Source organism: Euwallacea fornicatus, chromosome 33 (assembly GCF_040115645.1).
Source record: "Euwallacea fornicatus isolate EFF26 chromosome 33, ASM4011564v1, whole genome shotgun sequence".
Lineage (NCBI taxonomy): Eukaryota > Metazoa > Arthropoda > Insecta > Coleoptera > Curculionidae > Euwallacea > Euwallacea fornicatus.
Window position 1 is genome coordinate 1,320,543 of NC_089573.1, and position 24,282 is coordinate 1,344,824.

General features: G+C 38.1%; 1 protein-coding gene across 1 annotated transcript in view; it reads right to left on the bottom strand.

Annotated features, from left to right (window-relative positions):
- LOC136348516 (fibroblast growth factor 3-like) overlaps positions 1-24,282 on the bottom strand; it is an 82,372-nt gene that overhangs the window by 9,475 nt on the left and 48,615 nt on the right. The window contains exon 2 of the mRNA XM_066299414.1: positions 2,954-3,057. Coding sequence (XP_066155511.1) covers positions 2,954-3,057 — 104 coding nt within the window. The remainder of the gene's footprint in view (positions 1-2,953; positions 3,058-24,282) is intronic.

The following is a 24,282-nucleotide window of genomic DNA, read 5'->3' on the forward strand; positions in this document are numbered from 1 at the left end:
TAGAAAATGCCGTTAGAAATTGACATTGTTAACATACATAATTGAGCAAAATAACTGTCACCGCGCCCAAGACATCGTTTTTTTTAACAAGACGGGCCTCCCCGGGACTACGCGGCTCCTGTAAGAGAGTTTTTAGACGAAACACTCCCTCAGTGATGGTTTGGACGAGGAGGACCGACGGAACGGCGTGCACGTTCCTCAGATTTATGTCTGCTGGACTTTTTTTGTGGGGCCGTTTAACAACAAAATTATGCGATACAAGCTGAATTATTTGAAGACTTGCGGCAACGTATGACATACGAATGTAATTTTATAACTTCACATGTATTCATTAACATCAGAGAGCACTTTGATCGATTTCGACTACTGTATGGAGGACGATGGTGGTTATTTTCAATATGTATTACACTGAAATAATCGGTAAGTAAAATCGATATCGTCCCTTTTACACCGTAATTTTTCAAAAGCTCACCATCTAAACTTCAAGAAAAAATTGAAAAAGGTAATTTAAACGCTCTTTAAAATGATGTATAATGCGATATTTCTCTTCATTTAAAATTTTTAGGGTGGAGGTCACCCTCGTTGAGAGATTAAATCTGGGAAAATTATTGTATCAAATAAATATGACTTTATTGCAATTAAGGTTGGCGGGCGTGAACGTTCTCATGTTTTCTACAACATGTGATGCAAGCTCGGTGGGCTATCCTGTATATGTATCCAAACTTTACCTGTTTAAACAAACATCTTTCACCAGCGCTGGTGACAGTGTAGGCTTATCGCAGCTTCCATTCAAATTTACGATATGACATAATTTTCGGCTCTAGTATTTATAGAGCAGTTGCATTTAAATAACCGAGCAACGACGTTCGGACAGAACATAATTCCTAGTCAAAAGTGGTTGTGGCCATTCAACAATAGACATTCCTTATAAGGAATACGACTTTTCGAGACTCAGATGTCGGTGTTCTCTTCTTTTTATTACACATTATTTACCCTCGTTTGGGGAACCTTTTTTATTAGTTTCGACAACAATTACACGTGTTAAACAATACTTAAGGAAGAATATTTTAGTGCTAAGTACGTGTAACTATATTTGAGCTTTAGTTAATGAACTCGAAGGGCTATAAATTTGTTAAAAGCTTGTACGAATGCAAGGGTTCGTGTAATTAATTTCCTTTAGAGCATCCTTTTTTATGCTAACACACCAGGTATTCTACAGCAATGGTGTTGGTGTTCCAGTGATCGGAAAAGCTGAGAATCGTTCCAGCCCTGGATTCTCGTTTTAAAATAAAAAGGATGACTTTTGGACTAGGGGCGACTTCTTAATTTTCCTACTTAGTAAACTCGCATCGTCTTTTCAAATTGTTGAATTTTCGATGAACTGCTACAAATTAGTTTGCAAAAAACCAGTAAAAAGTTCATTCAAAATCGTGTGGCAACACCGCCAAATTAAAAAAAAACTAAAAAGAAATTATGTTTATGGGAAAAAAATTTCCAGGAAAAAACGGAAACTATTTCAGTACGTATGCACTCAATGTAAACTTGCAGTTAGTTTACGAGAGACTCATTGCCAAATTGATATCAAGGGATTCAATTACGCTATTTGGCCCATATAAGCTCGAAAAACTGCACCTCAAGAGATGAAAAATTTCTTTAAAATTTCCAAACAGGGAGGGACACTTACTTTTTGAGGTTTTTCAAACTTAGCCTTACCGAGCACTCGGGATCCTCTTTCAACAATTACTTTGAAAAATATCCCAAATTGATCTGGGTTGGAAGATCTCTTTTAGTTTCTGCAATATGACGTACTACAACTATACATTTTCGAGATTTTAAAATTTTAAAAGAAGGCACATGACGTTCATACGAGGTACTCAGGGTTAACGTAGAATTCAAATTACTCGAGTTAAGAGAAGAATAAATGCTTCTAAAATTTCTACCGGGTACGCTTTCTTCTTTGTGTAAGGGACATATTTATACTTATAGGGTCGCCAGGTGAACAGAGCTTTACGGCAGGGCTCGTATATTTACGAATACAGTGTGAGCAAAAATGACTGAAGCGTCCGCTTTATCGAAATAGTGGATGGAAATATTATCAAATCTTCTTTCATCTATTGTCAAATAACAAATGTCATTAATGCCTGTCTGTCATTAATCAGATGCGCACAGACCGTTTTTTATTCATGTTTGCCTGGATGTCTAGAACATTGCTAGAACAATGTTATGGAAATAAAGTTATTAGTACAAATGCGCGGCCTGCAAGATCTCCTGATTTGACGTCTCTGGACTGTTTTTTGTTTGGTTACTTAAAGAATCCTGCGCACGAAAATTTTTTACATACTTCTGAGGAATTGCGAGATATCATTATTGAGGCAGCTAATGCAATAATCTCTGTCGCGCTGATTGCAGTCTTTTGAAATGTGAGGAAGCATGTCAGGATACATCTCCAGGAAAGTGTCTTCCAGCATTTATCATAAATTGTGGTTCTCAACAACGAAAAACCAACTTGATCCGGACTTATTTGAGTAGCTTCAGTTTCTGTTGAATTTGCTAGAGCATTATATAACAATTTTTGTTTTGTGATAACAAACCTCCTAAAATGGAGAAAATGTGGCGAGTGCGCTACTGGAGCGTGGCCAATTAGGCATTTTCCTTTCTTGTCCTTGATATTTAGTGAAAAAAAAAAGTAATGAAGCCGCATTTCACTACAGAGCGGTACGCTTCAGTCATAGTTACTCTCAATGTACTTGAGTAGATATTCCTATGGGAGTACAAACTGCAATCGTTTTTCAAAAGCAATAAAAACAACGTGCTAAATTTCAGAGTCGTACATAGCCATCATTTCTTCTACTAGATTGATCTTAGCTAATTATGCCCAAGGATTTGAAGGTACTCTGTGTGCGCTCATAAATTATTACATTATATGTAAGCTGTTATTGCAAGTAACACTTACCGAACCATATAACAATCCACACTCATCCATACATAAATACTGACATGTGGCGACTCCTTGGATTTTCATTTGTCCTATACCGACTGTAGTCCTCTGCAGGATCGCTGCAACACAAACGTGTATTTTTATTAGTAAGGTACCACTCCCAAGTGGTAGATTTTTACAACTATCATGGAAAGTGAAATTTTTATGAATAGCAACAACCAAAGCGATCTAATCGATAAAGTAAAGAACCGATTATTTTTAGCTGCTTTCACCCGTGTAGCCGTGAACCTGCTGCCTGATTGAGCGGGGTATTATACGCATTCCCACCTAAACGTAATTACCTCAATTACCTGTACGGATTACGTCTAATAGGTAATTGTAGGCGATTTAAATAAAACGTTTTTCTATTTAAATTCTCGCCAGAGGCGAGAAGGCTTACCACACACGAACGCCACTCTTTCTTGTCCAATATCTCAGGAACGACGCTTCCTTGCTTAATGCGCTGATTAACTGACACCAAGGGCGATATACTGGTTATCTTTTTCTTTCGTTTGTTTAATTATTATTACTACCGGCTATGCGTTAGTTTAGATAATTAATGGCAGAGAACTACCGTTTTAATGACTAATTGCTTTAACCCGAGCAGCAGATATTAGGATATAAGAAATCTGCTAACTATATTTTTTGCCTCCAGGATCGAACTATCTTCGAGAGTTTTAACCAATTCTCATTTAATTCCCAGATCTTTGAGAGCAAATTTTTCGTGGTACTGTTTTTTTTTCTAAACGAGTTCGTACACGAGTAACTTTGGTTCTAAAAATAATGCAACAGTGCTAATAATAGAACAAGCAGGCTTCATAAATTTCAACTTAATTCTTATGTCACGATGCAATTTCTCTTTAATATATCTCTATTTGAGGCGGTTGCTCTGATCTAATCTCAGCTTTAATTGGCTCACAATTTTCGCTAGGGAACCCGATCCCTAAAAAGAACCATATACCGACCACTTCCTTATCACGTTATAAATCCCATTCGTATTATTTATAATACGAATGGTGTTATAAATATGAGATATATTCTAAGAAAATTATGTTATAAGATGGTTCGGCTTAAGAGCAACAAACGCGGTACTATTATATCTTGTCATCTCCGGAAGATAAAATATATGCCTTTTTCAACATAACAATTAAACGGTTTTAAGACGGAATAATATGTGTATCGCATAGGCTAGAAAATAACCGGCTTCGGTGCTTTTAGGAGCTTCTTTCACCATGATGCATTGACTCAGTTAAATTAGTCTGCTAGAGCTCTAAAACGACGCGAAGGATTGATAAAAATTTCATATACGGGGCGTTTCAAACGTATTTTTTCCGTGCAGACGCCGTGATTGTAGGATCCAAACACTATTGACAAAACGAGTTGTCTCATTTTTATTTTCATATTAACCCGAGTTAAGTCTGCGAATCATTTAGACAAAATTGCTGCAAATATGCCCTAACGTTGGGATATTAATTAAAAAATGTCAAAGATGGGGTTTGCAAATGACCCCTGTTCTTAATCTCCGTCGTTTGGGGCTAATTGTTAATTTTAAAAACGACGGAAACAACTCTGAAATTTTTGCGAAAACGACTGAAATTTTTCTTTAAGAAGATAGCGCCCATTAACAAAAACGTCTATCAGTTTGGCATATGGCAAATTGCACACGATTACCTTTACGACCCGTGATTTTTTTTTGTATAAACGCCAAAATGACGCTCATAAGTTAAATTCTCTCCTCAAAATCATTTTTTAAATATGTATTACCAAAATGTCCGTTGAAAAATGCCAAAAATAGCGTCCAAAAACTGTTGCCTTTAGTTCAACTTTTGCATTTCTGGGTAATTTAAGCTAAAAAAAATAACAACATTTTGGATTTTTCTCGGATGTATCCGAAAATCTTACTTGTTATAGATATTGAAACGTCAAAAAGTTTCATAAAAGTACGGTTTTGCTAGTTTTTAACCAGTTCGAACAATCTCTAATAATTTTTGAGATCGATGTATCGAGCCTAATTTGGGACACCGTGTATATTAATATTATGCCTTAAATGCATGGCACTTTTAAAATAATTTGGTTACTGTTCTGTTATTTCTTTTAATGTGAGGTCCTCAGCGATTTTCCCAATCTTTTTTAAGTCCGAATCCTGATGTTCAGTATTTCGAAATCATTTACATTTAGTCGTAAACTTTTAAACTTTCAGGTTTCTTCCATTTTATTTAGTTTTCTCGAGCAGCTTTTCAGCAGTTTACAACAATATTAATGAAAACCTGTAGGAGGGCTTGATTTTTCGAACATTCAATCGTATTTCACATAAAAGCATGACACATAGAAGCCAGGTTTGCGCACGATATTTGCGCAGCTCCACTACAACAATTTCCGCCGTTGACGGCTGCCACTAGTCCATCATAGCTGAGCTACGGACCGTAGAACACGTTCGCTACAATCCATACCTCAACCAAGTGTGAATTTAGTAGTTTTATTCGTTTTCTACACTACAAGGAGAAGAATGTGCCGCTTTACAAATTTCGTTGAAAATTCAATTACCGTACTTCTCGAACCACTTGACCCACACATCAACCAGGCATTTAGTATTGATAGATTTGAGTCTTTACTTTACATTTCCGTTCAATATCACGTACTCATAATAGTTGTTTCTATGAGCCCGAAATTTACTTTTTATGTAATCTCAGATTATTTCCCTCGTGCTCTAGTTTATTTTTCGGTTATCGTTATTTCTTTTTTTTTAATTAAAAATAGATGCTAAACTCGAATACGTACAAATGAACTGCGGGTACATAGAGATAAAAGTAGGAAAAGTACTTGTAGTTATAGCAAATACGCAAAAACGAACGTTTAAGTAGAAATAGAATGAAGATGTTGGATAACGTGGGCTGCTACAATTTCGAATTTTGACAAACTTTGCGTGTTTGTATTTTTTGTTGTGTTCGTTTTTGTACGCATCCTTTAATTCTGGAATGAATTTTCAAACCGACGGATTCTTATCCTTAGAAAATGAATCACACGTCTTGATTCACACTTGGCGGGAACCCCGATTTTAAGGGCCACGTTATACTGCCATTCGTTCGGTTATGACTGATGCATGGCAGCCGCTAATGGCAGAGGTTACGGTAGAAGGGCTGCGTAATCGATCGCTGCGTAGGCCTACTTCCCGCGCATCTCGCGTTTACTCCGAAACATGATCGGAGGTGAAAAAACAGCCCTCGTCCAAGTTGCGTAAGTTAACGTATAGACTGGCTCATACGATAGCGATACTCACATTCCATTCAAACAAAGATTAAAATTCAAGACACTGAAAACCAATCAGTGTATGCACATTATAGTGAGCATCATAGTGCCCCTTGCATTCAGATGGGCGCTGCGCTCCTTAAGAGTGTGAGCGTCAGTTTCGGTTGATCCCAGCTATGGAACGGGCTTGTAGCTTTGTACAGATTTGAATGTTTCACCACTCAACAAACAGAACTCCGAATAAAACATCAGTTTGGACGCAAAGATTGAACCATCGATTGGTTGTAATCCAAATGTTTAGAAGCTGCGTACAGACCCGAACATTTGAACTCACAATGAGCAATACACCAAATGGAATGCTCTTCATGCCATTAATGTGGATAGGGAGAGATCCTCATTTAAAAACAGCTTTGCGAATTCTGCGAGGTTGTTTTCTTGTCTATATTAGTATTTTATTCGACTTTTGTTTAGTTGTTGCATTGAAATGTTGAAGTCTATATCAAGTTTGCTTTTTAAAAATCGATCAGTATGAGGTGGTGTAAGAAACACCGATGATCTATCATAGAATTCGTTTCTGGGCAATAGATATCTTCTCCGAGAGGGCCGAGGAACCTCAAAGGCACTCCCCGTAAGGGAAGGAGATCTCACTTTGGTATGACAGACCAAAAGGAGTACTTGCGTTCCTTGCGAATGCCGGAACTTTCATATTGGCGAAACATCTCATGGAGACCCATAAAAAAAGAATAATTTAAAAAATGTTTAATTCATTTTCCTTCTAAATTAAGGTTTCACCAAACGGCATAAAAAAAATTATGGATTGTTATTTAAAAAATTATAACTTTATGCTGCCTAGCGGAAACGGAACACTCTGTATAAGCAAAAATATTATTAAATCATGCAGCTTTCCGATATAAATGAGTACGGTACTAAACATTTCATATTGGTATTTATACAAGGACACCGAGAACCAAGGCCGGAGTAATGACGAACCCTGTATAAAGCTTTTCCGTAGCTTTAATGATAATCCCGCAGTAATTTGTCGAATTATAAATATTAGCTCTGTACATAATTGGTTGAAATAGAGTAAAAGTTTACAAGGCTGTTTCCAATTTTGTAAACTGTCTCTGTACACTTTTCTCGTCCGATTCACACCAGTAAACATCTAATTATGTACCTCCTCTGTGTACGCCCTGTGTTTTCTCTTGGATTTTCAACTGAAACGAAATTTTAGTTAAAAAACGACTAAAAAATTAATAATGAGGAGGAAATAATTTCGTGAAAAAGTACTTTGAAAAGTTGCACGCGGCACGCGGAATGTACATGGGAATGGGAAGATATCGATTTCAAATTGAATATTTGCCCGAGGTAATAATGTTGTCGGTGACAGCCGCACGTACCCGTTCATGGAAGAATTGCGAACTATTGACGTCTCTTCCTCAGCAATTTTATCGTGCTTCCATTATTTGCCTAAGCGATTGTACACGTGTACGTCGACGTCGATTATCTTTGAAAAAGACGTCTCTTCCGGGAAAATCAGATATTTTTTATAATATGGTACACCCAAGCCCATCAAGCGTGTAACGTATTAGTCGACACCGAGTAAATAAATAATTTATATGGCACATGTAGACAAAAAGTAGGAAGCTGCGGGTACGTGGTTCCAAAACCTGCAAGGCATTAGCTTGAAATTTATCACATTGGTCTAATCCAGGTGGCGAAAGGAGTTCCATATGGAAGTTAGTCGATGAATATTTTAATCTCGAATTCCGTTCTAATTTCTTGCAGAAGGTGTCTCGACTTACCATGGCAATCGCGTAGCTAGAATTTGGTTATGAGTATTGTATTTAAAAATATGTTTCGCCGAAACGGTACGTGATCCGGTTAAAAATATCGTTTTAATAATTTTGAATACAAAAGGTTAATAACAGTCACTTTCTTAAGTAACGTGCGGACGTCGGAACGGTGAAAGACGCATTTGCAAGGCCAGCGGTCAATGCCTGGTATTGGGAAACTCTTGGTACTAATAGGTGTACAAAAAGAAACTGAGCATTTTTTGGTGAAATTTAGCTTCATTAAAAACATAGTTATTGAAAATATAAGTAATCAAAATAATTTCCATAACTGTCCATGGTCTTTTGCCATTTACTGGGTAGATGATGGATGCCCTCGTGATGGAAGCTTAGTGGTTTCGACGAAAAATAGTTATCGAGCCATTTTCGAATATCTTCAACGTTAAAGAATCGCTGGTCAGCTAAATGAGACTGCATGGATCTGAACAAGTGGAAGTCGGAAGGAGCCAAGACTGGAGAATACGCCGCGTGCTGGAGTATTTCCCAGCCTAACGAGGAGATGAGTTCCTGGGTCGGTTTAGCTGTATGCGGACGAGCATTATCATGCAGCAATATCACTTTCCGACTTCCTTGGCTCGTAAATGGTCTTTTTTCCTCCAGAGCTTAATTTGATCATTTGGGCCTGATAGCGGTCAGCCGTAACAGTTTGACCGAGTTCCAGAAGCTCATAGTAAACGACTTCTTTACAATCCCACCAGACACGCAGTAAGATTTTCTTGGCATGAATGTCTGGTTTTGCAACCGATGTGGATGGCTGGCCTGGGTCAACCCACGTTTTTCTGCGCTTAGGATTGTCATAGAAAATCCACTTTTCATCTCCCGTAATAATATTATGCAGAAAATAATTTCTCTTTATACCGAGAAAGCAAGTTCATGCAGATGTCAACTCTTCGATTTTTATTGTCTTCGGTTAGCCCATGAGGAACCCGTTTTCCTGCTTTTTGAATTTTTCCCATTCGATGCAATCGAACTGAAACTGCTCGTTGAGTTACTCCTAACTGCTCTGCAAGCTGTTTTTCAGTTTGGCGTGGATTTTCATCCGGTAAAGTTTGCAGTTCTTCGTCTTGAAACTTTTTTTCGACACCCGCAGGTGGATCGTCCTCAAGACAAAAATTTTCCTCACGAAACTTCTTGAACCGTTTCCTAACGGTTGAAGTACCAACAGAATTACCTCCCCAACCCGAATTAACCATTTCTCTTGTTTCAGCAGCATTTTTTTTTCAGTTTAAAACAGAACAACATTGATATTCTCAAATATTGCTTGGAAATATCCATGTCTCCATTTTCCTTTTTTTCACTGAACTGCAGCTCCTAAGCAACTGAAACTTTTATCATATAAAAAGTCATAAATAAACAACACCTGCTTACAATTGCAGGCGAATTGAACGTGTCTAAGCATGTTTTTTTATTGCATATAACTTCATTGCTCAGTTTCTTTTTGTACACCTATTATTAGGTCGTGTAGTATGGAAAGAGTAGATTCTAGAAATGCCACATTCAACTGCGAATAACTTCACTCTAAATCTAGATTTGGAGTTGACTTTTTTATGTGAAAAAGGCACATTCTTCCTCTTTCCATCAGAGTTTAAAGTGTTAAAAATGATTGAAAACTTTTGTTTTTATAAAAATTTTTGTGCAGCCATGCAAAATAGTGAAATTCGTGTGTTAATGAAATATGAGTTCCACCGTGGAACCACAACAGCTCAGACGGCTCGCAATATTAACGATGTGTTTGGTACTGAAGTCACTTCACAGCAAACAGTATCTCGTTGGTTCATGAAATTTCATTCTGACCATTTTGACCTAACAAATGAACCACGTGGACGACCTGAAACTCAAGTGGATAACGATCATCTGAAAGCCGTGGAGGAAGTGAATCCACGTCAAAGTGCGTTCGAATTTTCGTTAATATTCAGTGTGACCAAAAAAACAATATTGACTCATTTGGCTGAAATTGGTGAGGTGGAAGAGCTGGACAAGTGGGTACCGCATGAGTTGAGGGACATGCAGAAAGAACGACGTCTCGAAGCTTGTGTTTCTTTGTTGTGCCGGCATAATAACGATCCATTTTTGAATCGGATTGTTACTTGTGATGAGAAATGGATCCTACATGACAATACCAGACGTTCGTCGCAGTGGTTGGATCAAGATGAACCACCAAAACATTGCGCGAAAAAAAATCTTCATCAAAAGAAGCTTATGGTGTCCGTTTGGTGGTCCGACGCAGGTGTCATCCATCACAGCCTCATGACACCTGGTGAGTCGATTACGGCTGATGTCTACTGCCGACAACTGACCGAAATGATGAGGCAACTGACGGTTAAGCGGCCAAGATTAGTCAATCGAAGCGCACCGCTGTTGTTGCACGACAACGCTCGGCCACACACCGCACAAGTCACCTCGGCCAAGCTACAGGAGTTGGAATTGGAAACTCATCGTCATCCACCGTCTTCACCCGACTTAGCACCCACTGATTACCACTTCTTTCAAAATTTGGATGACTTCTTGGTAGGAACTCCGACGAGGCTGTCAAAGCTGCCTTCCACGAGTTTGTCGACTCCCGGCCTGCAGGCTTTTACAGCAGGGGAATCAATGAACTTCCACGTTAAATGGCAGAAGTGTATTGATAATGGCGGTGCATATTTCGATTGACAAATAAAAACATTTCATATGAAAAAAAAATGACTCAAGTTTCAATTCAATTCTACTCATTTCGTACTACGCGACCTAATACTTTTAAAACGCCAAAACTATCATTTTCGTTGGATTTGGTCGTTCTACAAGTAAACAAACTCATTGCGAATCTTCACGAGCCTTCGCGTCTTCCTGAGGTTTAAATTATGCGAGGGAACGTTCTCGGTACGGACTTCATGGTAAATATTAATATTTAATTTAAAAAGGGGTGCCGGAACGCTGATAGAGCCGAGGTGCATCGTTAGGGACTTGTACATATCGTAAAATTTCATTATCCACGAACCGTAACTCTCCCTGACAATGGACATCTTAGCAAAGCGAGCTCGGAGTTATTTCTACATATTTTCCGAAGGAAACACTTTATGCGAATCGCCTTTAGATTTTTAAATTCCCTTCAAATCTGGTGGGAATAATCATTTTGAAATGCTCGGTCAAAGTAAATTACTATAATTGGATATTCCACCGCGCCTTCTCTATTCTCCGAGTGCCAAAGCGGTGAGGGGAATTAAGTGTTGTAATATGTACGCAAGCAAATATAGCTGACTCCAATAGACAAAGTAACCACAATATTTCATTGGGGATCTTCTGTGTTAATCTCATTTCAACTTCCAGTGGCTCCTCGACAATTAATCTTGCAAATGTTTCTTCTCTTTGCTCACCGCGCATAACCGGCTAGTTTTAGAGACTTCGTGACGGGTAATTGTGCGAGTAGTTTCACGCCCGATTAACCTAAATAAAAGTAGTACCGCTTTATTCATAGAATATAGGTCCGAATTTTCAGTGCACTTATTTCGATATTCAAAAAGGGGCCTTATCCGCATTGTCTTGGCCAACAGTCAAATGCAAACGTATACGAAGATCGAAATGTCAACGGGATAATCGACTTAACATAAATTGATCATCATTCTTTTATCCAATTTGCATTCTTTTTGGGCTTTAAGGCGTGAAACAAATTTTGTTTTTTTTGTTTTTTTTTTAAATTTATCTCCGGATGCATGAATATTTAGTTCACGCCGTCAGTCGAGAAGCAAAGTCGAGCAAGGATTCTCCAGGAAGAGTATTTCTATTCTTTCGTCTCGGTGCTAACATGGTAAACTAGTTTAAATTTAGGTCTTGAAAACATCGTTTGGAAATGGGACTTTTTGTTCCCAGTGCAAATCCAATTTAAACTTCCTGAAATGGAATTCTTAGCCTCTGAAGAATCAAAAATGTGGAGAGATCCTCTAGGGAGGAGGTTTTTTTATACTCTAAGACCTAACTAGGAGGCAAGTTAATTTCCTGAAGGGACACTGCATCACCTCGGTATTGCCGGCACTAAACTCTGTGTTAACACAAATCTTTGGTTCTCACTGGGAATCGCAATTACGGTCCTGAAATGAGGAACGGGTAAATCAGTGTTTATTACCTACCTTAATACAAACCAAAGGGATTAAAAACGTGAAAAATTCCCTTTTAAAGAGAAAATGCCTTTTGTGCTAGCCGAAGGACCTCTGAAGTAACCTCCTAGCGAGACTTTAGCTCGGCCGTGCGGCACAAGACAGGATACGTCCAGTAGCTTTTTAGTAAAGGTCACTTTGGAGGTGATAACAGTCATGAAATCACCAAATTGGAAAATGGAACTATTGCTATCTGTGGTAACATGAACCTAGTTGATGAGGGGCATGAAAAATGATAAAAAGGGAGGTTCTCTCTGCGTTAATCAAACTTGAAGTCCTAAGATGATAAATTGAGGGAATTTCTCAATGTCTGTGTTAAATTGAGACGAATAACGAACGTGAAAGCACCTTCTTGAGAAAAGATTTTTTGAACATTTATATTAACACAAATTGAAGCGTTAAACTGTTTTGCGGGAGAGATCATTTTTGGTTTCGATGTTAATCACAATTAAGTTTGCGTAGTGACCAGTCACAAACCAAAATTCTCTACTTTTTTAATAATATAAACCGAGGTCTATTGATAATGAAAAAACCTTTATTGTCGAAGAAAAATACATTTGTTTAATTGAAATATCAATGAAGCTGAATTAATCTTTAACACGGATATTTCAGGAAACTTGGCCCCTTTGTTAACGTAAACCGAGAACTTAACTGACCTCCTAGTAAGGAACGTTTTTGGAGTCGAGGTTGACCGCAGTTAAAATTTTGAAAAAACCAGTGATTATTAGCGTTAGGAGTTACATCATTAACGACATGCAGCGGTCCTCTAGAGACAGTGATTTTCGGCATTTAAGTAAAAATAGTCCTGGTCGAATTGTGGATATGAAAAAGAAAGGAATTTTACCCTCTGTGGCTTGATTAAATATACAACTAAAACGATAATCTAAGCGAACAAATCAGTGAAAAAATATTGAAGTTGGTGTTAGCACAAATCCAGTCTGCTAAAGATATTATTTCTCGCTGTGTTAACCGCAAATTAAGCTTCTGGAATCACAAAAGAATGTGTTAACATAATTCAATTGATATTAACCACGAGGAACGATCGTCAGAAGAGATTTTATCTTTAACTTTACACACTTTATCTCGAAAAGAATCAGAACTTCTTTTTCTCTCACATATTAACATAGGCAAATCAATTTGAATGGAGGACTTGAGAACATCGTCTAGAACCGGAAATTTTTGGTATCAGGGTTAATCCAACTTGAGGCCCGAAAGGCCGATTAAGTGTTTTTAATTAACATTAATGTAAGTTAACACAGCGACCAAGATTATGGGTAAATTTCCTCGAGACAGGAGAGTGTTTACATCGTGTGTGTTCAATAATAAGATGACCCTGCAGGCAGTGGGAAAATATTGCGCTGATATTAACATAGATCTAGACCTGGACCAAGGGCTTGTCCCCTCTATGTTAACGGCGGTGAAGATTGTCAAATCGAAAAAAACTGTTAACATACAGTAAAGACAAATTAATAACGAGGAATGATCCTCAAGATGGATTTTCGATATGCTTGTTAACATAAACCAGGTTGAACTACGGTTTAAAAATAGAAAAATACCCTTCCAAGAAAACATTTGTCAATACAGACAACTTGGTATCTGTAAGCTTGGCATTACGATGCATTTAGCTTAATTAAAGACTGGAAGAGATATTTTAGAAAAATTGATCTTTGGCTGTTTGGTAATTTAAATTAAGCTACTAAAGCTTAGTTAAGAGAGTTAGGACAGAAGTATCAATTCGGAATCTCAACAACTACGATCACCACATGAACAAAAAAATTGAGGCTGAGCCTAAATTTGGAAAAAAATTTCTCGCACAACGATATGGGACACATGAAGGACGGGGGGACAGGGACGATATGAAAAGGTGTCATTCCCTGGCTCGATTCTAACAGACCTCCAGATTTATGCCAATTAATCAAACAGATTGCGACAGATAATTAAACACGACGTGGGTTGATCTAATGACGAAATGTGTTTGACATATTTAATAAATGACCCTGATACATTTATCGAACGTTTCTCTACGTGCATCTATTAGGAGTTTCAATTGCCGTGAATTAATCATATTGAGCTTTGAGCACCAATATCTCGAGAATTCGCGGAGGAAAACCAAAATCAACTAGTTCTCTCAATTAGCCCGGACTAACTCGGTTGCGGTCCGTAAAACGTCGGGAATTTTAACAGTTATTTTTGCGAATTTCGAAGTGCTCTAAAATACAGATTTCACGTCTACGAACTTTGTCGAGGCTCTATGTCTTCGGATGGGTTATCCCGGGCGCTCCTGAGGTAGACATAAACCAGTTGATGTGAAGGGAAAAATGGCTCTTCAAACGTTTCGAAAATTTCCAACAGTTCCAAAGACAGAGATTTCTTCCTTGATTGGCGCTTAAAAGTGCAGCTTCAAAGTTGCATCAGGGACCTTTTGGCAAGTTTCAATCTAAAAAAATTTAACGTTCGAGAGATTTAGAGACAAAAGGTCGTTATCCTTGTGTTAAAACATGTTTGTATCATATGACAAAACTATGTCACCGAACGAATGAACTACGTGAAATAAATCTATCAAGAATGTTTGTATTTGGAATTAAGATATCCGTTTAACGAAGCACGTCTGGCATGCACTTTTCAATTTGAATTTATAATATCGTGAATAGTAGGTATTGTTTGATTTACATTTAATCTTCCTGCGACTGTGGTTCTGGGGTTGTCAAAGACACAGCCGTGGAAACGTCCTGATGGAATATTATGTTCATTTAAAACTAATTCATTCATATATTCATGGAACATTAACGCTACGAAAGGTGAATGAATCAGTTCGCTCTTATAGATACGATCAAGTTTGATCGTCTAGTTCAATAACTGTCGCCACAATTATTATTTACGCGGTTTCGCTGCCTTTCTCTGTTCACATCTACGGCCCAATTGCCTCTTGAAGGTGAGCCAAGACCTGCATTTAAAAATTGTTTACATCTACAAGGTCCCAAGAGATAATCACAAAATTGCTACACCCATTTTTTGTCATCTTACACGGAGCTACTTTATGTCTTTATTTTTACTAGTACCCAGTTAATTTGTTCTTCATTCCGCTTGTTCTGGCCTCCTCGCACCTCTGCACGGCATGATCTTTGACGGATTTACACGACTGTCTGATACCTAGCGAGCAAAGAAATTGGGTCACTTAAAAAATCGCGCGACTCTTTTGAATTCTTTTTTTTTAGACTTATATTCGATGACTTAAAATGATCTCACTGTATTTTGTAAACTAAATTTAATATTCGATATCGAACCGAAGGCCTTACTTTTGGTTTTCACGATTTTATTTGCGAAAACGGCAAAATTACAATTAGAACCAAGTTGAAGTTAGGGCTTTTCGGGACAAAAGGAATAAGTGAAATTTCACTTTCGTAAAAAAACTGAAGGGTTACCCCGTGTATTCCCTCCTCTTGCGTTAATGACTGCTTGAAGTGGACGAAACATACGCTGAATTAAATTAAGAGTCATATCCAGTTCAATGTCACTCTACTCCTGCAACAGCAACTCTTTCGGCTCCGGAGCAGTTGTAATGTACCCTTAGGCTACGCCTATGGATTTCCACTGCCTTAGTGGTATGTCCAGGATGGCCATATGTCGGGAACCCATTATCTTCCAATAAGGGTTACCCTTCATAAAAACTTTCACTCCTCTTCCTCGTCAAGACAAAAGACTAAAGTATCCTCATTTTTGCCAAAATCAGACTACAGCTGCAACACCCTTGTAAATTATCCTTTCTTACCATTGTCTTGACTTTACGGGTTAAGAATTTGGAAAGTTACCATCTGTGGGTTATGTTGCCTATTGCCTAAAACCGGAGCACGCCTATGGGTACTGACCCCCATGTTTAGTATTTAAGATACCCCGAACCTTGTACTACATTCTATTCTATACTATTCTATTTTCCTAATAATAACGATACGACTGATATAGCTCGACGCTCCCGAAATCTTGAAAATCCTGCATCCTTAACTCTCGACTCTCTCCATTTTAAATGCCAATTAAAGCCTAAGATCTTTAGTTTTGTAACGATTCAGTGTTGTGTGTGTCATAACGAGTGGAATAAAATCTACTAAAGTGTTCCCGAGTTTTGTTTCGCGAGTTCCATTACACAGTTCTGGGAGCTGGTGTATGTTCTCGGATACGTCGTCTCAACTAATCCCAGACGTGTTCAATGCGATTCAGGTCTGGACTAAATGCTGGCTAATTAATCTCTCTAATTTCCACCACGTTCAGATGTTCACTGAGAGGAGTCGAACATTATATTGCTTGAAAATGCCACGTTTTCCCCATTTCTTTCCCAGAACTTCCGTAATGTACCTGTGAGCTTTCAGAGAGTTGTTCCGTATGAAGATCAACTCTGTGCGTGCTTGTGAAGTGATTCCTGCTCAAATTATAACGGACCCACAGCGAAATGATCGGTACAAATCGATGCAAATGTATCTCCAAGCCTTCTCCACACTTGCAGACCTCCGTCTGATCCCTTAAGACAAGAACGCGACCCATCTGAAAACAGCGTCTTGTTCCAGTTGTCGTCATTTAATACCAAGTGTTTTTGGGTAATGGCCAATCTTGCAATTCGACGCTGGCAGTACAATGGTGCCCCTGTAACTATCTTTCTATACAAGTTATTCCATTAGCGCGAACCCGCCTTCTAATGGCCTCTTAGCTAACACTAACGTCTCTAACTTCTTGATGTTGAGTTCGCAGCAGAATCGCAAATATCTGTTTTATTCCACAAACCTGCGGACACCAAAAACCGATCGTCCCTTTGGGTAGCAACTCGTTTTCTCCCCGATCCTGATCTTGCGGTTAGGAGACCAGTCTGCTGAGAGTACTGTTCCATCTTTGGACATGGGCCCTTCCAATTCTTTTCCTCTCTCCTTCTCTTTTACACCATCTAGAGGCATTATGAGCTACTAAATGAACACTACAAACGATAACCGTAAAACCCATAGGTTTTTGTGCACTTTAATATGGCGCCTTCTTTCTGAATCACAATTCTGCACGTGAAAGTGCTTAATGACGAAATGAGATAAGGATGTGATAAGAAACTGATCGTTAATTATCATTTTTTAGCCTAATTTTTCTTCGTCACAATGTGCATTATATAAATCTCTATTTCTATTTCGATATGTTAGTTATTCTGAAAGGTGATAAATTAGATGAGCTTAATTTAGAACTGAAAGGAGCTTAAACGCTTTAGGACTAGAGGAGGGTTCACCAAGAACAAGTTGACTATTACACGTTTAGACGGTAATAGAAAACAGAAATAAGACGTATGCATAATAAATCTTTTACCACCAGGAAAACTAAATAATGTGCTTAGCGGTTCCCAAAGATACACCGTGTGTCTATAAGCTAAGTAAGTAATAGATGCCATATTTTCCCTCCCTGACTACTTTGCATGGTATACGGGAGGTCTCCTTCGTGAATAAAAAAAAATTAGAGTATGAATTCAGTCGAGATTTTCTTGCCTCAAGAACGTGTCATAATTGCCAAGAGGAAGATTTATGAGCCGCACATTTTTTCTTGTCCACTAACATGAGTAGAAATCCACGTTGGGTGCCTACAACAGACATACATAAGGTGTTCCAGAAACAGTGGTACAACACTCAATTTGCGTTACACAAAAGCTGCCGGTGTTCTTTCCACGAGGCATCAAAATCATTTTTTTAATCCCGCAAGTTGGGAATAAATATTGCAGTTTTTGATTTGCGTACTTGACACCCTGTAGAGACGCTCCGTTGATTAGTCTTGATAATCACTCATCAACGTAAATAGGCCACTACATAGATTTCGCCTGAGTAATCGATGTGAAATTGTGTTAATTCGCGCTTAGGCTGCTGACAATAAGCTTATTTAAATACGATATTGCTTCATGAACACAAATTTCGGTTGAACATTTCATTTTCGAGTATCTCGAAATTAGAACATGATCAGAATTGCACCTAATGCAGCTATAATATTTCAGAACAATGCAAAACCCACACGATTGCTCCCGGCTATGAAATTTGCGTCTGGGTTAAAGAAAAAACACCCGGTGCCTTTAAACTCATAAATGGCACTTAACTACCTTGGCAGCTATGAGATTCTCATATGCTCCAGTTCCATATTTTTAAATGTACGTTTAATACTATTATCGAGTAAAATTCGTTCCAGATGAGGCTTTCAGTGGCACCTGTAACAAATCGGATAAGATTTTTCCAATGAAATTTCGACGGGTCCATTATCCTCCGCAGAACCATTATTGAAAGGAATATGTCCAGTCTGCAAAGACTGGCCCGACAACAACTAAGTTTGGTGACTAGGAATTGAAATTTTTTCGCAGGCCCAAATTGCACGAGGCAAGGTACGAGGACAATCCCAGAAGTACCCGACCTGACAGGTAGATGACTATTTTTTTGTTAAAAATTTGCCTATATTATGAAGACTAACCCTTAAAAAGGTTAAGTCCTAGGTTGAAGGGTGCTACGTTGATTTGTGCTGGTTTGGGAGCCGACGTTAATGAACGTTTTTAGAGATTTTGCGAATATGACAAAATCGGTCATCGATTTCTGATTCGGTACTTTCGATTGAAAGGTCTCGATCTATCCAACATCAAAACGGAGTCAAACTCTACTGTGAGGGAAATCTGGTCCTTCGTTAGTAACTGTAAATTGCCGGGTGGTGGAGTTTAAACGTGGTCACCAAGACGACTTGCGCAGCGGTCGGCCCCCTGACACTCCAGATTTGACCCATCCACCTGTGGCGAAAATCCACAAAACGGTGTCGGAAGACCGTCGGCTAAAATTGTGCGATTTAGCAGACATAAGAGGCATTTGAAAAAATACTGGACGTTGCATTTTGACCGAACAATTGGACGCGAGAAAGCTGTACAATGCAAAATGAACGAAAACGGCGTCGCGAGAGTATTTCAAAGGAGCGTTTGCCAAAGTTTCGCAACAGCGAGTTTTTGCGACGATTCATGACCACGAATGAAACATGGGCCCATCATTTCACACTTAAGACGAAAGAGCAGTCAAAACAATGGGCTCAAAGGGGAGAATCGGCTCCGAAGAAAGCGAGAACCGTCGCATCTGCAGGAAAGATGATGGCATCAGGTTTTTGGGGTGCACGTCGTGTCATTTTTATCGACTATTTCCCTTAAGGGAAAACAACTAACGGAGAACAATATACAAATTTGTTGCGGCGTTTGAGCAAAGAAATTCGTAAAATGTGACCGCATTTGATGAGGAAGAAAGTTGTTTCACCAAAACAACGCGCCAGTCAACACTTTCGTAGTCGCGAGGGCCAAGTTCAGTCAACTCGTTTTCGAACTTAACTCGCAGTCACCATATTGGCCAGATTTGGTTCCCTCGGCTTATTTTCAATTTCGGAAATTGACAAAAATGCCTCAGCTCGAAACGGTTTGCCAATAACGAACAAGTGGGGTCCGAGTCCGATACGTATTTCGAAACGTTCGAAGCTTTTCACTATAAACGTGGTACAGAAGCCACACGCCATCGCTGGAAAAAGCGTGCCAAACTCAGAATAGACTGTGTTGAGAACTAATGGAATATCTTCGATTTATTTTTCTATAAGTGTTAGGTCGTGTACTTCTGGGGCTATCCTCGCATCAGAACATCTAAAGACCTAATAATACGATTACAAATGGTTATTTTATAATTAGTTCATTACCATAAAATCTAAACTTTGAATACCAATTTGTGTCACTCCCAGAACTATTTGTATATTTATAGTAAATTCTTTCGGAGAGACTAAGGCCAGACTGGGCGGTTTCCATTAGATTTGGTGATTTATTGGGAATAATTTAATTATTAAACTATGCCACGCAAATGCTTGGCGCTTTGGAATAAATCCCAGCTCGTCATTTCAGATCAGCATCATCAAAGGTTCCGCAAAACCTATAAATTTGGGCAAAACATCTCCGAAAATCTTCCGGAATAGTCAAACGCGACCATAGTTTATTGGTACGATATTCCAATGGCTCTAAAATGATTTCGCTACGAGCTTTGTTGATAAATTACTTTAAACTTTTACGATCTGACAATGATTTTACTGCCACATCTCCTGGTTTTACATGTTGAAATTTAATATACTCGAGAAGTTAAAACAAATTAATAAAAACTATACGTGAGAGTTATTATCCTTTGCTTTCTAAAATAATTCCGACTAAATAGCTCTTTAGATATTTGATATCGCCCAAGAACTTATATGGGGGTGCTACATGAGAGGTTTCATGTTCGGAATTATTAAAAATGAATTTATAGGCTCGTGTAAACGGGGTTTTAATTTTTGCTATAAATTCCTGAGGACAAGCTCAAAATGAGATGTAGAGATTTTATCATTGCAGAGGGAATTAATTATACATCTTGTGTGATAGATGGTTTAGAACGTTAAAAACTCAAGAATTTTGTGCATACTTATTCACATAGTTCGTTTCGATTTTGAGGATTATTCTAAAATTCCCGGAAGTCGTTTTGGGTGTGCTTTCGGAAGATCGAAAAACTGAAGAATCCTGCGAATTTTCCTTAGGAATGCGAAGAATATTTTAGAATGTTTGTTATAATCTAGAACCTCAATTGGTGGTTCTGACATGGCCAGGAGGAATTTTCTGAACTTCGCCGAGACACGCTGAGCAAAACTCAGAAAGTCCAATTTAAAACTTGACTAATATGCGACACGAGGAGGGTACCGAGCGGAAGTCTGCGAAGAAATGATTAAATGAGATCTCTAATGAGAAAGCACCAGACATCTAGTTCACATGCATAAATGCTTCCTTCTCTATCATCAGAATGAGTCTTGGTGTGTATGTTCATGAACTAGCTAATTTAGACTGAGTAACACTTTGCGCAATCTACCACGGAAAAATTTCCATTGTGTGAATCTGATCTGAACCTGATGTCTCCTGGCGCTGAAAAAAGCTATTGGAGACCGTTTGGACGTTACAAAAGACTGAGTGGTGCCATCAGCTAAGTATTCGAAAATATATTCCCATGTACAGCGTGAATCTTGACCAGCGGTTTTCCTTTTAACACGACACATACCTCCAAAAACTAGGCAGAATCTTTAAGGAACATTTTCTCAAGTCTCAAGAGCAACCGAAATAGAGCATAAGAAAGTTTTAATAAGTAATAAGACCTTTAATTATTATTCACCTCGCCACAAAAGATGTTCCATATTATCGCTATCGGTTTTACTTACAGAAATTGTCCTCCGCGTTATCCACAGCTTTGTATACGCCATTAGAAGACACGTTGTTCTCTCAATTATTTCTTTTGCGTTTTCTATCCGTTCACGCAGCTCTGCCACTGTGCCAATTTCAGTTGTAAACACCAAGCTTTTCACATAACGCTAAATATATAAATATCACACGGATTCAAGTCTGGCAATCTCGCGGGCCATCTTATTGATCCATTGCGCCCTACCCACTTGTGAAAAAGTTGGTTATGTAAAAAGTTCCATACTTTTTTTTACCTTTTCCATACTCAAAGATTTCGGTCGTTTTTAAGATTTCGAAAAAAATGTTAGTAAAACCGAATAACACTATAGCGCTTACGGCCGTGAACCATAAAATTGATCGTAAACCGTCAACATTTGCATTGCAGCGAAGACAGATAAAGCTTCACCTCGGCAGCTGCGCCAGTTGGACTTTATTAGTCAGTTCACAACTACAATCGTTCACATTACAGATCATGAGAATATCGTTGCAGATGCTTTTTCAAGAATAGAAACATCCCTATCTTGAAGCTCAATTTTGTGCATTAATGTTACACCGTGCGTTAACTTGAGATGCGGAAAGAGTTTTCTAACCTCGTGAAAAAAGCAATCCTGAGCCCCTATTCCTAGGCGGGTTAACACTTGTTACATCAAAATGAACGATTACCAAAGTTAACAGACCATAAAAATAGTTCTCGAACAGTGACCTTGATTGGTGTTTATGGTGTTTCGGGGCCTTAAAAGGAGAGACCGTAAAAATTATACTCGCATGCGATTTTGCTCTATTTGTAATTTTAGCATTTTGCAAGTATCTGCAAATTATTAAAATACAGTCCACATACAGTTTTTCGCTATTTTTTGTTTACAACAATTTTGAAGCAGCAAACGAATTTAAACATTTTGGGTCGGTTTGATGGCGGACCATCGAGGTGGAGAAAGCAGCCCTGAGCGTGCAGTTTTTGAAAGAAAAGTAATTTTCCTTAAGAAATCTATTTAACTAGTACTGCCAGTAGATGGAGTTCCTAATATATATTTAAGAAAGGCCATGCCAGGTATCCACAAAATCCTATGAGTTCAAAGAAAAATTCATGATTCTATTTGTTTTCAAGTTTACCATTGCCATCATCTCAGCAATTTAACTTAGGACGCTCTTCATTCTGAGATGAGTTTTATTTTATTTTCTTCAAGGATTTGAGAGCATTTTTTCCAAAAATATACCACAACAACTTTTTATATTTTTATTAAGTCGGGAACATTAATATGGATAACGAGTTCCAAGAATTGGACCCGCCCATATAAAATACCAATTTGTTGATTAGAAAGAGGGAGAGCATTACTGTACCTTATCTATAGCATCTTTATTTTCAAAGAAAAACGCCATCGACCATCAGGTCTTTCTGCTCTTGTGACAAGAACACTTCATAAGAAAATAAAAAAATACGTTTAGAAATGTTTCAATAGAGTAATTGAAGAGAGAAGGGAACTGAATTGTTCTGTTGGTCTTATGAGGGAAAGAGGGTTCACGAATGTTCCATTTTGATTATCGTTGATCCGTTCTGCCTGAATTTGTTTCAGTCTTTTAGTTACTTTTGTCACGTGTAATCAATACAATGTAATCAACTTTAAGACAACGCAGCTGGACATTTCAAATTTATTACTGCTTTAGGTGTCGATTCGCAGACCACATTTGACTACGTCTGGATCTTTTTAGAGAGTGTAAAATCGCTTTACGTAAATAGAGAGAACTGGAAAATTATGCCGATTTACCGACTATGGATGAGCTTTTATATTTTTTTGATAAATAAAGCGCATATCTAATAGCCAATAGGGCAGGCGCACTTAAGTACGCGGGACCCCAATCTATTTGATCTTAAGCGCAACTTGACAAAACTCCTAAACTGCTTTAAATATGACTTATTTAATAACACTAAGCCAAATACATTAAGTTGCAATTTTTATCCCAATTTTTTCTTATTATGTAAGAACTGCTTTCGGCACTGGCCATGCTACTGATAAATGTTTCTTTTCTTCATGTGCATTCATACAATTTCTATGCAAACATGATATTCTACTAGATAACATTCCTTTGATCTTTAATATGCTCGCGAGATTGGCATCCAATAATTTTCATTAAGTTCTTTTATCAAAATGAGCATACAAATTTCATTCTCGCGGGGCATTGGTTGATTCTGATTGATCATTTAATTTAATTACCCAAGAATTTTGCAACAAGTTAAGCCTGGAAAGGTTTAGTACTGATATTTCAAACAAAACCTTCATCAAGTGGTGTCTAACAGTAAGAAAAGGCGTGACTAACAATGTTTTTTATTGGGTGATTCCTATTATCATCATCATCAGTATTTTATTGAACTCATTCAATACCAATAGACATCGCACCTTGTTTTCATTCACTTAGCTTGTTTTCGGATTCCATTCTACAAGGTTAAGTGCATTTAAGTACTAACCTTCCTCACTTACCGACTACCCAATTCGGATATATACATAGAGGACCAAAAATACCGCGTAAACTCGTTAAAAATTGCAGGATATATTTTTCATGAAAATGCTGGAATGCGTCAAATTTTGTATTTATTTGCGCATTTTTTTTGTCGGTATAAGAGACACGTATACAGGGTTGCCCACGAAGTGACCAATGTAATTTTTCATTTTTGTCTTGTAGAACCCCATATATATTATGACGTTTTTGAGTTCTTTGAGAAATTTTGAAAACATTTCATGTAATATACCCATGTCCAGATCGAACAGTTATCGCGCAACATGGTAATTGGAGCGGCCTGCCACATCGCCTGACCTCACCCTCGTGACTTTT